Source organism: Chelon labrosus, assembly GCF_963514085.1.
Source record: "Chelon labrosus genome assembly, chromosome: 12".
Lineage (NCBI taxonomy): Eukaryota > Metazoa > Chordata > Actinopteri > Mugiliformes > Mugilidae > Chelon > Chelon labrosus.
The window spans coordinates 513,493-530,402 of record NC_140345.1 but is presented as its reverse complement, the minus strand read 5'-3'; the positions used below and the strand labels follow the sequence as shown (position 1 = coordinate 530,402).

The 16,910-nt window shown below is 40.3% G+C and overlaps 2 protein-coding genes across 2 annotated transcripts in view; both read left to right on the top strand.

The window, feature by feature from the left end:
• Positions 1-1,814: 1,814 nt before the first annotated feature.
• Positions 1,815-16,910, top strand: part of LOC311496748 (thrombospondin type-1 domain-containing protein 7A-like) — a 443,055-nt gene continuing 427,959 nt past the window's right edge. The window contains exon 1 of the mRNA XM_084556712.1: positions 1,815-1,996. Within this exon, the coding sequence (XP_084412838.1) occupies positions 1,849-1,996 (148 nt within the window). The 5' untranslated portion in view covers positions 1,815-1,848. The remainder of the gene's footprint in view (positions 1,997-16,910) is intronic.
• LOC311496821 (sterile alpha motif domain-containing protein 3-like) lies at positions 9,548-14,601 on the top strand (the record flags this gene model as incomplete). The annotated part of the gene is made up of 10 exons (XM_084556817.1): positions 9,548-9,632; positions 10,721-10,907; positions 11,666-11,770; positions 11,988-12,075; positions 12,376-12,531; positions 13,371-13,577; positions 13,741-13,912; positions 14,010-14,089; positions 14,251-14,384; positions 14,559-14,601. The coding sequence occupies 10 exons, from the start codon at positions 9,548-9,550 to the stop codon at positions 14,599-14,601; spliced, it is 1,257 nt and encodes a 418-aa protein (XP_084412943.1).

Genomic DNA, 16,910 nt, shown 5'->3' with positions numbered 1-16,910 from the left:
CGCACTCTTCCCATATGTTATCAACAGGTGGGACTGTTTAAGACCTTCCTCAGGCCAGTGACTGAAGTACTGTAGTTGTAGTTGTACTGGACAGTTCCTTGCATTATGTGTGTTGAACCTCATCTAGAAATTAATAGTGGTATTGTTTCCAATACCAGACAGGGAGTGTAATGTTGCATGTCGTGGTAGTTTTAAGGGAGCTCTTTTAGTTTTGAAAGTCCTTCATTTCTCAGAATTCTCTGTCATGTGACAGCCAATTTTGACAGTCCAAGTCTGCAGTTGGATGTCTTGACACAACTATAGCCTCACTATCACAAATATAGTCACATTGTCAAGAGCTGAAAGTGAAGAAGACCAATAACTCCGCCCAATTAATTCCACCTCTTCACTCAATCCTCTCTCCCTGCTGTTTCTAACTGTATAATCTCTTTTTCTTGTTGACTTCTCGGTTGTCACATAGAGACAAAACAGCAATGAACAAATCTTACTAATCAGCCCATCACTATATCTGTAGCCAAAGACTGATATATCACTTCAAAACCATTGACTGTATAAATACCTGGATAACCTTGAAGCTCAGTGTGAAGTCTTTGGCCATTGCCCTCTTGGCTGTGCCTGACTCCTTGTAACTCCAACAGACAGCTAGTAACCTGAATCTGCACCCACTCCTCACTTCAAGCACCCATGCCTCTTAATTATGGATAACTTTAAGCCTTGCTATCATTTAAACAGGTGTAATGAATGAAAAACTTCAATCTCTAGAGACCAAAACATTTTTTTGTGCCAGCCTTTAAACCCATTTAATTCTGCAGTAAAGGTGGCCATTTTAAAATGGAGGTCTATAGGGATTGACCCTCTTTTGGAGCCAGCCTTAAATGGCCATTCAGAGAATTGCACTGCTTTCATTTGTAAGTAAACCCAATTTTTTTTTTTAATGATGAAGTCCCTCATGGTGGTGCTCTTTTCTTTTCTTTTGTCTGTAGTATTATGATATAAATATTGTCTAACCACCCCCTCTACCACATCTCTCCCTCTCTGCTTTAGCCCCCCTCCCCCTTTCTGATCCTGGTAGCAGTGCTTATGGAAGCTGCTTAGACCAGTTTGAGCCCTGCTGGGCTCCGGTCGCCTTTGCGGCACTGAAAGTGGAAGTCAAGTAGACGAGGAGGCAGAGGAGGAGGAAAGGGGGGAGTATCCGTCCTCATGCCCAAGGCGGGAGAAAGAAAACACGAGAGACAGAGGCAAAGACAGTAAGGAAAAAAGCCTATTGGAGATGCAGAGTGTAAAAATTAAGGGAAATAAGATGGAAAGACAAAAAAATATGAGGGAAACAGAAAAAAAAGAGCGTGCAGGGTGTCACAGGGAGAAGAGCAAATGAGTGAGCAAATAGGAGAGGCAGAGAGAGAGTGAGAGAGAGCAAGTGAGAGGGAGGGAGGAGAACACCACCGCAGACACTCGCCCGCTGTCGCCGCTCCACAGCTAGAGGACAGAGGCAGCAACGGCAACAGTGGAATACGATGGAGGAGGACGACTGTAACATTCGTCAGCAGCACGGTCCCCAGTACTGATAGCCTCCCTCTACTATCATCTTGAAGTTGTGAATTAAAAAATAAAAAGATAGGAGGAAGGTAGTCTATCTGTCAAGACCGAGTACTGGACCACAACTCCTGCAGGACTACCATACACAAACCTCGATATTTTTGCCTCTCTCTTACACTCACACACATCCTCTCCCAAACGAAAGCACACCTCACTGCTTGTCGCATGTTGGGATTTTGTCGTTTTTGTTGTCACCACTGCCTTCGCGGACCTCCCAAGCTGAGTGGATTTACTTTTATCCTGTGACGGACCATGGGGTGGATGGGTACAGGACGGACCCTCCGAAAAAGGACAGAGGGGAGCTGGTACCTTTTAGTGACATTGCTGCTGTTGTGTGGTTCCTTCTGGAAGGCTCAGACACAGATAGATGATGGGAAGTCTGTCTACTTCTGGGAAACAGGTACCGCTGCTAAACTGCTAGTTAAAGATTTAATTTGATCCCTTGCTTTACATATGGAGTGTTTATGATGGCTGGTGGTGATTAGTGTGTGGTATTGGTGCTGCTATGGTATGTGACCTCCAACAGTCAGAAGCAACTATGTATCACATATAATAATATGTCTTTAAAATGTATTCTTTATGGAGAATGTGACCTGAATGCTGTATCAGAAGGATCATTTTAAATCACTGCATCTAGCAGTGGAAAATAATCTTGGATCAGGTTTAACTGACTTGCAGATCTACAACGCTTGTAGATAACACACTTTGGTTACTGCATTTGAAAGGTGACCCAGAAATCTACAGTAGGAGCGTCTCATCATGCTGAATGGCATGTGGCACACAGGGCAACAGAGATTCATTTTTGAGTGGATTACTTTCATATCCCTGAGTCTCAGGTGATGCACCATTATTAAAATGTTGCAAGCCGATGCTGGATAAGGCACTGCCTCGCAGTAGTGCATTTGAAAGGAAGCTTAGTGGATTGATAGTATTGATGTATCTGTTGTCGTGGTCTCATCAACCTGCCCAGTCTTCATGGCCTCCTGCAATTATCCACTCCTACCTGAATGAACAATTTTCCAACCTGCCTATTTTTAAACTGTCATGTAACATCACACGTTTGTATCATAAGATTCCACAGGTATGCTTTAGCCAGATATATGTATATATGACAGATGTATGTTTATCTCGTTTCTTCTGCTGTTCTCTCTCTTTTCTGTCTGTACCCGGCTGGCCTTAGGCAGATGGGTCCCTCCATATGAGCTGGGTTCTGCTCAAGGTTTCTTCCTGTTAAAAGGGAGTTTTTCCTTGCCACTGTCGCCTTCATTCTCACTCTGGGGATTTCATGCCAGGTTTTGTAAAGCGTCTTGAGATGATCTGTTTCGTTGTTGACGCTATATAAATAAAATTGAATTGAGCTGCACTATACTGTGTCATATAGAGTAATTTTAGTTTCACGGTGAATTATAATATCTATTTGCTGTGCAAAGAAATAGACCGCCAATCATGGATTCTAGACACTACTTTAAGATCTTACCCTGAGTTTTTTTAGGCATGAAATAAATGATCTCTCAATTAAACAGAAAAACTCAGAAGGTTATTTGTCTTCTTTCAACATTTTAACAAAAACTATATATATTTTTTTTTAATACAGCAAAACACTTGTCATTTCTCTCTCTTTCTCTCTCTCTCTCCCTAACTCTATCATCCGTCCTCCACATGTCCTGCCCTGCCTTGCTCAGCAGCAGTCCCCAGCTGACATATTCCACGTCTCTCCTGTGTTTCTGCATCTTTAAAGAGGATGTAGCTGAGTAAGGAGATTAAGGGAGCAGGGATTTAACAACCCAGGAAAGACAGCCCAGGGTAGAGACTTGAGAAAGGGAGAGGCAGAGTGAGCACAGAGACAGAGAGAGAGGGACTAACTTCACCTACATATACCCTTCCATAGGCAATAATGATTATGCCTCTCTCCCGCACTACACCACCTTTCTCCCATACTATATACGGACCTCAGCTGGAAAGATCAAGGCTCTGTGCTTTGAAATTGAATCCAGTGTTGGGAGTTTGTTCACTTATTCCCAAATAAAAGGTAGCACATTGATTTCAGCACTGGGATCTTCTCTTTTCAGCTCCTCTTTGGTATGACAACTGCCTGCAGAGTATTAAAATCACATAGGGCAATTTACTGCTTTGAATCATAGTGCCTTTCATCAAAATGTGATTTTTTGCATACTTTTATTTGCCAATGGAAGCTGGTATATAAAACAATAAACACAAAATGTGACAATGTTTGTGTGCGTTTGCCTGGTGTGCAGTAGAGGGAATGTACTTGTGGTAAGCAATGCTCTGATGTTTTGCATATTGATGAGTCTAGCTGAAATACAGTCCCTGTCTTCAAAAGTGTGAGGATTTGGGCCTGCATTGCTTTTATTGCCTTCTGCGAAAATATGTATCTGTTTTGAAAGGTGAGACAGTTCAGTGCATTTTTTTCTGAAAATACAATTCAAATGAGGCTGATGGAGACAACAAGAGAAGGTGGCAGTAGGAAAGAGGAAGAAAACGGAAACAGGAATGATTGTCGCCACCACGTGGACAACTGTGGTGATAATGGTATGCCACATTATATCCAGAGCTTTTGAGAGATTGCTGGGAGTTGGTCTTCCTCTCAGATCCTATTGCCAGACAATTTCCCTTCTCGACGCTTCCTCACAAGCCTGCAATCCCCTCTTCACTTTTTCTTCTGCATCTTTATCACACTGTTTCCCTGTTTGGCATGCTAGCTTCCCTCATGCTATATTTTGCATTGCAGTTTTAAGATCCACATAATTTTTTCCCCAATTAGTTAAATCTGATGAAATTCCAGAGAAACGTTTGCTGTTGTGGATAGTCACCAGGATGTCAATGGATCTAAAAAATATTTCTGCTGCTCTGTAGGAGTGTGCTCCTCACACATATACACTGATCAGGCATAACATTATGACCACCTGCCTAATAATGTGTAGGTCTCCCTTGTGCCTCCAAAACAGTTCTGACTCATCATATCAAATGGATATGAGCCTTCAAAGGATGGCCTGTGGTGTCTGGCAACAGGATGTTGTTAGTACTTGATCATTTTGGGATCTAGATAATCTGGAGGCCAGGTCAAGACCTTGTGCTGTTTTTCATGTTTTTTGGGTTTGTTCCTAAACCTTTGTTGTGTGTGTGTACCTTTGGGATGGCTGCTGCCATCAAGGAGTGTCACTGCTGTGGGGTGGGGGTCCCCAGTCTGGTCTAGGTGGATAGTACATGCCTAAGTAACACGAATGCCAGGTCCAAAGTTTTCCCAGCAGAACATTGCCTTGCTAAAATTTGGTCAGTGTTATTTATCAGTGATTTTAATGTTGTGGCTGATTGATGTAAATGCGCACACACACAGCAAGAGCAGTTTCCCCATTCAGTAATAATATGAGTGCTTCATTGACTTCACTGTTGGAGCAACAAGTTTGTCAGGTTTGAGATGTCAGCACCTCATTCGTCAGCCTGAGGACAAAGCAATTACAGATGGTGGAGTAGGCGATGGTGTCTCCAAGGAAACACATACTGTAAAATCTCGATATATTGGCGCCTACTGTATGTCTGACTGTAAGTGCCTCTTACACACTGCGATTTGATGAGGTTAATCTTAAAAAAAAAAAACAGGTGCTGATTAATTTCTGATTTAACATCCTGATCTGATAGCTCTGATCAGCTACCAACCCACTTCCTGAATGTGGGCTCGTAATCCTTCTCGAGACCCGGATTATCTATTATTCAGATTACACAGGAGTTGCCTCAGGGCTCTGATCAAGCCAATCCAATTTGACCTACTGTCTCAGTTGGACTTCTCAGCATTTGCCTCTCTGACGTAGGCTAGTTAAGTCAATTGAGAGATTCACAGGCTTTCCAACTAATTACTCTAACGTATTACTTACATATGTGCGTGTTTCTCTGTGCGTGTATATGGAGTTTGAAATTAAGAAAACATAACATAAATCTGTGTTTAGGCTGCCAGTTTACAGGTAACATGTTTAAGACCCTTTGAAAAAAACAGTCAAACCAGTTAGTCTTTGTCAGGTTACTATACACCATTTTTGTAACATCAACTTTATCTTTATTTCTTCCTGGATGGTTAACTAACCCAATCATAAATTATGTGCCTGAACCATTCTGTCCACTGTTGATATGCTGCATTCGAATGGGGTTTTGTTTGCTATGTTTGCCAAAGTCCATATGAACATACCTCACACGTGAAAATATTGAAAAATATTCAAGTAGGCTGCCGATCCAGCAGTTTTTTACAGAGATCCCTAGAGATTCAGAAAAGCTTTCTTTTTCTTTCTATTTTTTTTTTTTTATCTACCTTGTATTCTACTAGATCAAGCACCATGCGACTGCATTCAGTCAAATAAATAGGGCTGCTGGGTTGGTAGTATTGAATGACAATCTTTTATCTCTTGTGTGCACTATCCTTTAAGCTGTATACTGCAACTTTTCCCACTGTGGGATAAAAAAAGGATTATCTTATTTTACTCACTGAAGATGCCATCCAGGAAATTGTGGGAGATGGTGTGACAAGTTCGCAAGTTCAGTCAGCAAGTCATGGTCATTATATCACAAAACGCCTTGAGCCAGACTGATTGTAGTAACCAAACACAAGACAAGTGGATGTCAGAATCATCTCTTGAATTAAATGAAAAACAAAAGTAAGCTATTGATCAGGACTAATTAAGCAAAATGTTTTTCTTCTTTTTATCTATTTAATGTTAAAGAACCACATGAGAAATGTTAGGTACATTTTTCCCATTTGGTCAAAGTCAAATGACCCTGATCAAAATGTTCTCATCTAAAGTGTCTAATTCTTTTATTTAGTGCCTCACATCCTTAACTGACCTGAGCCCTGGCATCACTCTGTTTCACAAATTAGGTGATGATATCTCTGTAATCCTTCGCCCTAGATAGCCGTGTCTTGATATCTATTTCTTCAGTTTCCTTTTCACTGAGCCAGAGACAAACAAACATCTGAGTAGCTACTCCGTAGTAGCTCGCTAGTAGTTGTGACTGGCATCGTCCCGAATGAGAATATCCTTCAGAGATTCCTGCTTCAAATTAGCAAGTGCATTACAGTGTGACCCTCTGTGACCCTATTTAGATATGAGTCTGGTTGGTAATTGGCCAATGACTATTACAATTTCTCAGTAACAGGCAAACAATTTAGGTTATGTATATATATATATATATATATATATATTAAGACAATTCCCTCGGGAATTTCATTTTTCATTGCAGACTATACTGATAGGTTTTATTTTAATCTTTTATACTACGTTTTTCTTTCCATTTTCATTTGGGTTGGAATGGGAATCAATGCATCAGGAACTATGTGTGTTGTGTGCATTTTTAAAATTGTCAATGCATTCAGCAGAGCTAGAGTTTGTGTAATCTAAATGGCAGAGCTTAAACTAAAACCTGGCTATTGCTGATATAGGACGGATGACGGGATTAGAGATTACGTTTTATACAAAAAACTTTATTTAGAGTGATTTAAGAGGATTCCCACTGCTTTACTGCACTATATTCAAATAGCTCATTACATATTTTAGAGCTCCACCAGAGGTGGGCAGTCATGACAAGAGTAAGCAGATCAGTGATAGACTTATGTTATGCAGGGACGTTTTTCTCTGATTATAAACTATGGCCTGGCAAATCAAAAGGATACTTGCTTCTCTAAAAGGATTAGCTAAAAGACTGACCTCATTTATTTTATTTCATTTTTAATTCTAGTAGGTTTTCCCAAGTGTGCATTTTTTGCAACATAGCAATTCACATACAATCATGCTTACACTACTGTACATAAAGATGAAAAAACACCACCCATTAGTTTGCTGCAATGACTCACTGGGCTCCTCACCTGTCTTCTGTGAGGCATCAGCGTTGTTACAGGCGTGGCGTTATTGATCAGCGACTAGTCGACATGATATTAAAGCATCATGGCACAGCAGTAAAGTTGTCTGGTTGGTACAACACCTAGTATGAGGCTGTAAACATGTTTATTTATGCTGTTGGACATTTTAACATAGAGGCCTATGGGGATTGACTCTCTTTTGGAACCTCAAAGTAGATAGATAGATAGATAGATAGATAGATAGATAGACAGATAGATACTTAATATATCCTGAGGTATGTACACCAATCTGTAGGTCTCCCTTGTGCCGTCAAAACAGTTCTGACTCATCAGAAAATGGACATGGGCCTTCTGCTAAGTAACATACAAAAGTTCAAAAAGTTTCCCAGCAGTGGCAGTGCATTGGCTACAGTGAACTTAGGCTGCAACATTAAAAACAGCATGACATGCACAATATTAGGCATGTGGTCATAATGTTAATGCCTGATTGGTGTATGGCCATTGGAGGAACTGCATTGTCTTCATCTTTCAGTCTATGAAGTTGCCTCTTGTCGACCTAGAAACTGAATAAATCCTTTTTTTGTTTCCTAATCTAATATAATTGAGTAAAAGGTAAAGCGTTTGCCTTTTCGGCTAAGCAGTGTTCATGTCCCTTTGGTGGCTTTTCCCAAACAAGGTGTTAAATCTGCACAGCCACAATCTGAAATGCAAAAAAGTCTTGGGCCTATATTGAGCAAGCTGAGGCACTTTTGTGGTCAGGCAGTGGCATTTAAAACAGGCCCTTGACTCTCAGAGAGGGGACGAGGCAGCTTCAGTGGGCTGTAAGCAATAGTGCCATCATCGAAGACAGCAGTGACATTTACCTGAAGAGAGCCTATGCTTCCTCCTTCGATTCTATTCTAATAAAGCTGAGGAGACGTAGGAGGCGGCTTGGGAGTAAATATCCTCCCATCCATCCCACAGCCTTCTTGTTAATCCTTCATCTGACTGGCCATCAGTTGTTGTTGCTCAGCTGTAGTCATGGGCCTAGTTTCTATCCTTATCTAGCTTTATTTATTTTTGTTTTAACATAAAAGCTTTTTTTGTTTCACGTTGTTCTGGATGTTGTGTTTTGGTGTTTTGTGGGTAAACTGATGGAGAACTAAATGCTTTGGAAAGCACTTGTTGTGCAGCAAGAAGATTTCATTATTAGATTATGTTGTGAATAGTAAACACAGACAACTATAAGGAGTGGTTAAGGAGTGGTGCATCAGAACTTTTAAATCTGAATAACATCAGAACAATATAGTAGAATATTGTGATGCTGTTAGTTTGAATCTTATATAACCACTCTGTCAGAAAAAAGGGTACGACTGAGGTTCATTTTTGTTCTCTAAGGTACATCTGCTGAGGATGTACCCTCACAAGTTCCAAGTTGTTCCTCATGGAACTTAAATGTACCCTTTTTGGGTCAAAAGGGTACATTTAAGTTCCAAAATGATCAAGGGTCCACATCTGTACCATTTTTTCCACAAACAGGGGTACAATGTGAGGCTGTGTGTGACTGATACAGTTGGGGGATGGTATGGTTTGTGCATCAGAATTGGGAAATTCAGTTCATTTACACTCTTATTCTTAATCCCAAATTTCCAATATGGAGGGGGGGGGGGGGGGCGTATCTGTTTTCAAGCAAACCTCAGAGAACACAGCAGTAATTTAATAAAATAGGACTAAACTTAATATTACAAGTGACACAAAAATATTTATGAATAATTAAGTATAACTATTTCTATTATCTTCACACATAAAGCTTTTATACAAAATATAGGTATTGTAGCCTATTGGTATACACTTTTAAGTGGATCAGAAAGAAATCAGCGTAATCACACATCACTAATATTAAAGAAAAAAATATTAAGATTTTACAGTAAAAAGCCTAATTTCAAAACTGTATCCTTGAGATAACGTTGAATCACAATGATGAAGGGCCTCCATGACCCAGAATGGCGCACACACGCGCGTTCCTTAAGCAGCTGCGTACGCACGCGCACCAACGGCAGGTCTCAACCGTCGATACTGACAGTCACCGGCAGTTGGCGCTCAAAGTCAAAGATGGAGCTCTCCACGGAGGAGCTCCTTCAAAAGCTGGAGGAAGCCGGACTAAATTTGACAGAGGAGGAGGCCCAGAGATTCAGAGGTAAGTTCATTTTATTATTTGATTGAGCTGGAAAGTTGATTTATTTTTCTGCTTTTATATATTCTATTCTTTTTGTCAAACTGAATAAACCGAGCTATTAAATTGCGTTAGCAAGCATTGACCTTATCTAGAAAATGACGTTTGCTTGCTGTCAGATATCAAACTTAAATCTAAAAAAATAACAGGTTAACATGACCAAAGATATGATTTTGAGACGATCTCTTGTGCCTTGTAAAGTTACGTTTTATTGACGGGTTTTGTGTTGCTGGATGAAAATGATTTTGCTAATGCTAACTGATAGCTAATGTTAGCTAAAAATTGCTGACAGCATTGCCTGGCTAGTTAACATAGACACAGGGACTAAAATGTACCCTGAAGTTCCACATTTGTACCTCTCTGTCTCAAAGGCCTTCTGACTGTCCGTTTTCCTAACGTTAAATGCTGGCTAACAGGAGATGTGAAAACCTGAGTATACTAAGTATAGGGGTGTAGGGAGACCAGACGTCCCCGATTTACGGGGACAGTCCCCATTTTGGATGACCTGTCCCCGGCCAAAGCTGTCCCCGAAAATGTCCCCCGATTTTAGCTTTTTATGAATGAGAAAAAAAAAAATGTTGCGTGTAGAATAGGACAACGGTTATTACGGTAGCCAGGTCGGAAGCGCGAGTGAGCGTGTTGCGCGCAGACTAGAACGACAGTTATTACGGTAGCCGGTCGCACTCCTCCGGACATCATGTGACTTTTTTTTTTTGTTGACGCCGCCATATTGGCAGGAAAACTCCTGAGTTAAAATTGTTCAAATCAATGGCAGATTAGATATCAAGGACCGGCATCTCATCGTCATCTAACTTGCTGCTCTCGCTACAGTAATGCTATACTGAAAAAACGTTCATGCAGCCGTGAGTCAGAAAACTGAAATAACACATGTCGTTTGTTGCTGTTGAGAGGAGAGGAAAAGTCCGCTAGCCGCTAGGCTAATTTATGCAAGGTAAAATGCAGCGAGCTTAAGCTAATGTTGACGCCACTCAGTAAGTCGCGGTAAGAGCGCAGAGCGGAGCAATAACTGTTTCTCTCTGTTACTCTTTCAGACAAAGAAGTGGATGGAGAAACAATAGAGTGTGGATTAACAGACAACATGGTAGCATACCTTTTTCCTGGTTCATTCAAGAAACAGGCAAAGTTCAACAAATTTGTTCGGGAGCTGAAGGATGTTGTCACACTAACTTTAGAGTCAGTGCCTGAAGAATTCTATGTACAGCCTTTGGCTGCAGAGGGGTAAGTTTTTTTTTTTTGTTGTTTTTGTTTTTTAAAAAGATAATTGTACTGAAATGTTTTTTTTTTAAAGGTCTTAATGAGTAGAATGTTCAATATACTGTTGTCATAGGTGCCAATAATAATCTGTGGTGTATGACCCATTAGAACTCTCTCTGAAAAGCCTGCCTGTTTCAGCTATGTCATGCATTTTCCAACGATTCCCTTTTTTAGTAGCATATATGGTCTTATATATTATCTGGTCTTATATACTTACAGATTTTAATCAGCAGTTGAAGGAAAATTTATCCTGCAATTTATGATGTTTATCACAAACATTTAACATGAACACATCTGGAGATAAATGGTTTTCTCTGGACAGGAAAAGCATGAAAAATTGTAAACTTGAATGTAACCATATTGTTCTGATGATCGTGGATATTAAGTGACCCCCCTCTTTTAAAGACATATTTTTTAGAGAAAAGGCTTTTTAAAGCTAGGGTTGGTAAATCTGGCTAACTCTGGAGCGCTTGCAAGATTTGAAAGTAGCATCTCCTCAGGGCCCCTCCCAACCCACACCTCCCCTCCTTGGATGCCCCAGTGCATCACCTGAGGTTGTAGTTACACAGTTTGGCTGCTATGAAAATTTGCTTCACAGCCTGTCGCACTTCCTGGGGTGCTCACATGTTGGTAACACAAGTTCCTCTCCCTTTCCCACCCTATGTCAGAAGTGAGGCAAATGGGAGACTTCCTGCTGTGTTCGTGATTCCTCCTTTCCCTAGAGACCTTCAGACCAGGCTTGATAACAAGGAAGCATGTCAGAAGTCATCCAGAGATCGACATAGGATAATTCGTGTTCTCCATGAAGCAATCTTAGAATACACAATGTGAGTCAAAAATGTCCTACAAGAGTTAGTTACAGTTACAGTGTCACTATGTCAGTGTTTTACGAATATACTTCAAGCTGTTAAGTTGTAGAGCCAGATTTGCTCCCACCTGGAAGGTCAAGGGCCACTCATGATAAAAATGAACACTTGTGACTTTTAAATAGCAGTTATATGGCTGTGTTCATAGTACTATTCTTTAATTTATTCTGTTTCACAGGTATCCTACTAATGCGGAATATGTGCAAGTTGTAAAAGCACTTATTATGAAGTACCCTTTTCTAAAGGATCTGGAGGGAAATGGCTATGTAAGTTACAATGTTTTAATACAGTAATGCATATATGTTAATTTAATTACATTTCAAGCTATTGTCTACGTTTAGAAAGAAATTTGCACTCTCTCTTTCGTACCCTCCATCCAATCCCCTCGCTCAATTTGACACACCTCTGCTCCTCGTCCCGCCTCAGCCCGACCCCCTTCTGCATTGGGATGGAGGGTACTATAGGGCCATAACCGCCATCTAAATGACGTTAATAATAATGATCAATCTTTCTAAATGTCGACCATAGCTTTAATTGAGTTATCATTCTTTTATTGTTTGTATTAGCATACCTGGCATCAATCCCTCAAGCGCAAATTCAAAGCGGAGCGTGCACCTCTGATTCACAACGATGAGGTGAAAAGAAGTAAGGAAAAGTTTGGGAACAAAAGAACAAGAGAGTCTACAGAAACTGCAGGAACCTGTCCCAGATCTGTGTCAGCGGTGAGTGGATTCATGTAGCTAAGTTATTGTGCACAATAGTATTTAACCATATGTTTTTGTAAAAAGGTTAAAGGGGAACTCCGGCGCAAAATGAACCTGGGGTTAATAACACATGTGTACCGAGTTCGACCGTTCTCTGGTATTTGTTTCCATGCATTTGTTTTGTTAGTCAAATGTGACCAGTTTTCTTGCAAACCGCTAATTAGCGTACAACGCTAGCCTTCGGGGCACACCGACGCATAAAAAGAAATCGCTATTTCTATACCACTAACAAGGCTCACAATATCACCACACTTACACGGTAGCATAACTAGGGTCTCTACATGTAAACCGAAGCATTGAGAACTTTGCAAGTATACAGGCAGTTTATTAAAAAAGGAATACAGTACCGTTCGCGTCTGGCTCGCATATCCAGGCGGGCGCCATCTTGGGGATCTGAACTGTCTGTTGCCGGAAGAAAGCACTGAGAGCACTGAACGAAGAGAGTTCAGTGCTCTCAGTGCGGTTTACATGTTTACATGTAGAGACCCTAGTTATGCTACCGTGTAAGTGTTCGTATTTTTGTTCTGAGCCTAAAATTGAAATATGAAAAACCAGGCATTTTTTCGTTTTTGGTGTTATAATAAAGAACAAAAAACAAAATAAACAGTCAGTTTTTCATTATTTGATTGCCAATTGAAAATGGAAAGAACAAATGGTAATACACAGATTGAAATGGCCAGTTGTCATCAGAAATTCTTTTGTAGTATTTGTCAACAACAGGTTTCTTATGTTGACTTCTAGGGTGGGGTTCATGGACATCTACATCATTTAATTTTAAATTAATTTTTCCCCAGCAGGTGCCTGCTGTGATTGGTGAGGATGCAACCTCTATCGAGAGGCATGTGCATGACCTACATATGCAGTATGAAAAAATGCAACCAGACAGCTCTGTGGTCAAAGACCGTATGCAGCTTACTTTTGCATGGCGTCGAAAAGAGATCATGGATGGCATGACAGTTGAGGATGTACTGAGGAAATACCCTTTCCTGAGAACACCTTCAGGCGTAAGTGATACAAAACCATAACACTTAGAATAGTAAAAACTAATGTAACTCTATGAAATACAGTTAAAATGCTTTAGTTTTTAGTTTTTACTGGCCTCATGCGTGAATGTTGAGATTACTTGGTTAAATCAGCAAAATTTCCCCTCTCTATTAACTTTTTCAGCTGTCGGAAGAGGTTGACAGGATCCATCCATCTGCTCAGAACTTGCGCCATCGCTGGAAAGAGGGCTTCACCGACATAGTGCCAAAGGTGATCAAGATGGTGGAAGGAAAATCCACATTGGCCAAAATTTATGCTGAAGCTAGGGAGGAACTGCTGGCAGAACAACTACCAGGTATTACGAGTAATTTATTTTTTTAAACTAACTTATTAAAGATACTAATGTTAATTTACTAAGATCTACTAAGCTGACATTTCATTGTCTCTTACAGAGGCTGACTTTCGTGCAGCGCTAATCTTGCTGCCCCTCATCTTTAAAGAGAAAGTGGACCATTTCATCACAGTGGGACAGGTAATTTAGTCCATTTTAAAAAAAGCAAGTTTAGAAAGTGCTTTTCAAATTGCTACACTTTCATATTTTTTGGATAAATTATGGTGAAAGTTTAGAGCCTTGATAATGAAGCTGAATCTGTTTAATTTATCTGCTTCACCATTGTTTGACTTTTTTTGCAGTGTACCAGTCAGAGTCCCTATCCAACTGTACAGCTGGGAGACAGTGACTGGAAAATGGCATTTACCAAGAAGGTTCCGGTTTCAGTCAGGGTGGACGGTGTCGATCTGTGCCAAGGGACAGGAGTTGAGGAAGGGTTGAATGCAGCCTTCTGCGCCTACTTTATTTTTAATCTGGCTTACCCACACTATATGAACAAGACGCTGACCTTTCTTCAACGCATTATACTAAACATTACTGAGGGGGGTGACAAGGCCCTTCCTGTCACTGTCACCCGAATAATTAATCTTCTTTTCTAAATATGCCTCAGCCATATAGATGTCCCAGATGTCGAAGAACCACCTTCACCTTAACGAAACTCATTCAGCATGTTGGTCTCATTCATGCTCATGAATCCAACTTTAACATCAGTTGTGGACTAAATAACTGTAAAACGTCTTTTAAATTATATGAGTCCTACAGGCGTCATGTCTACCGTAAGCACAGGGAACATGTGCTACCTGGGAGCAACGGAAATGACACTGACCTAAACAACGGAAATGACACTGACCTAAACAACGGAAATGACACTGACCTAAACAACGGAAATGACACTGACCTAAACAACGGAAATGACACTGACCTAAGTGATGGAGATACGTCGGACAATGATATGCTGCCTCAGGTAGATGTACCACCTACTATGGATGCACTATTTAGAAACTTTAAAGAAAATCTTTGTAGCTTCATTCTTAAATGTAGAGAAAAAAATAACATTCCACAGGCTGTCCAGCAGGAAATTTTAAATGATATCAATTTTCTGTTTAGTTATTTTAAGGAAAATTACGATGCTTTTATTACATACCATCTTCTAGAAAATGGGTTCAATATTTTGGAGTATCCTGAACTAAGAGAGGTGATACAATCAAATGACTTTTTTGAAAAAGCTTCAGCAGCTGTCAGATCGCCATACATGTTGAAAGAACATTGTAAGTCTAAGCTAAATTTGGTTGAACCTGTGCATCACATTTTGAGGTCAGAAAGTGGACACAAAATAGGTACGTATTCTTATGTGCCCATCACAGAGGTTTTGGGACACTACTGTTCACATGAGGACATATTTGATGAAATTCAGGCCAACAGGCATATGGAAAGAGACCCTGATTACTTGAGCAACTTTACTGATGGTACTTACTTCATGGAACACCCTTTCTTCAAAGTTAATCCAAATGCATTACGTCTTCATTTTTATGAAGATGAATTTGAACTGTGCAATCCTATAGGCTCAAAGCGAACCAAGCATAAGCTATGCGCTTTCTACTATACTATAGGCAACCTTGATAACAAACATCAGTCAAAGCTCAAGCATATCCATCTTGCTCTTTTAGTTCGTCAAACATTTGTGAAACGTTGTGGTTTACAAACTATTTTAAAACCCATGTTAGACGATCTTAAAAAACTTGAAAGAGATGGCATCACTATCACAGTTAATGGGATTGAGCAGACTTTATATGCTGCAATAGCAACAGTTTCAGCCGATAACCTTTCAGCCCACATGTTAGGTGGTTTTACTTTGTCGTTCAACTCACACAGAGTTTGCCGTTTTTGCATGGCAACTTACACAAATATTAAAGAAAAATTCAACGAGAGTGACTTTGTCTTGAGAAGCCCAGAGGCACACGAGTATCATCTGAAATCGTGTACTGAAAACCCTGAGCATAAAGTGACATATGGAGTAAATGGTCCTTCTCCTTTGAGTGAGTTAAACTATTTTGATGTGACAAAGGCATTTCCACCTGATATAATGCATGACTTGTTAGAAGGAGTCATCCCACTTGTACTGAAACTAGTTGTGTGCCAAGCACACAAAGAGAAACACATAACTATACAAGAAATCAACGAAGAACTACGACATCTAGCAATTGGTCAAAATGACAAAAAAAACAGACCAGTACAACTGTCAGAGCGACTAATGCAGGGCTCAGGAATTTCAGGGTCTGCTGCTCAGAAATGGTGTCTTTTTAGGCTGTTGCCTTTTTTAATAGCACACCGCGTTCCACCCAGTTGCAGTTATTGGGACGTATTCCTGCTCTGTCGTGACATAGTTGATATAGTAACTGCCCCTAAAATCAAAAGGGAGAGTTTGTCTGTTTTGAACTTGCTTGTTTGTGAATTTCTGACAAAACTTAAGGATGTTTTTGGCAATGTCATCACTCCAAAATGCCACTATATGACACATTATGGAAGACTTATAGCCATGTACGGCCCCCTACGAAGGTTATGGTGCATGCGCTTTGAGGCAAAGCACCAATATTTTAAGACTGTTGCGAGTAGCTGCAGAAATTTTATCAATGTAGCAAAAACTTTAAGTGACAGGCACCAGATGCGGCAATGCTGGGAGTTTTCCCAAGCCAACTTTCTTAATGAATTTGAGATTGTGACAGGGACTAGTACGCATACCCTACTTTCATCTCTCCCACTTGGGCTACAGAGGTGTCTTGTTGATGTACAAGGGAGTGAGGATGCATTTATAAACATGCAGCGTGTTTCAGGGGTCTTTGTTGACAGTGTAAAATATGCATGTAAAGATGTTTTTATTGTTGATTACTTGCATGCAGAGGATATTCCTCTTTTTTTCCTGATCAAATGTATTTTAAATGTTAACACACTGTGGCTTCTGTGT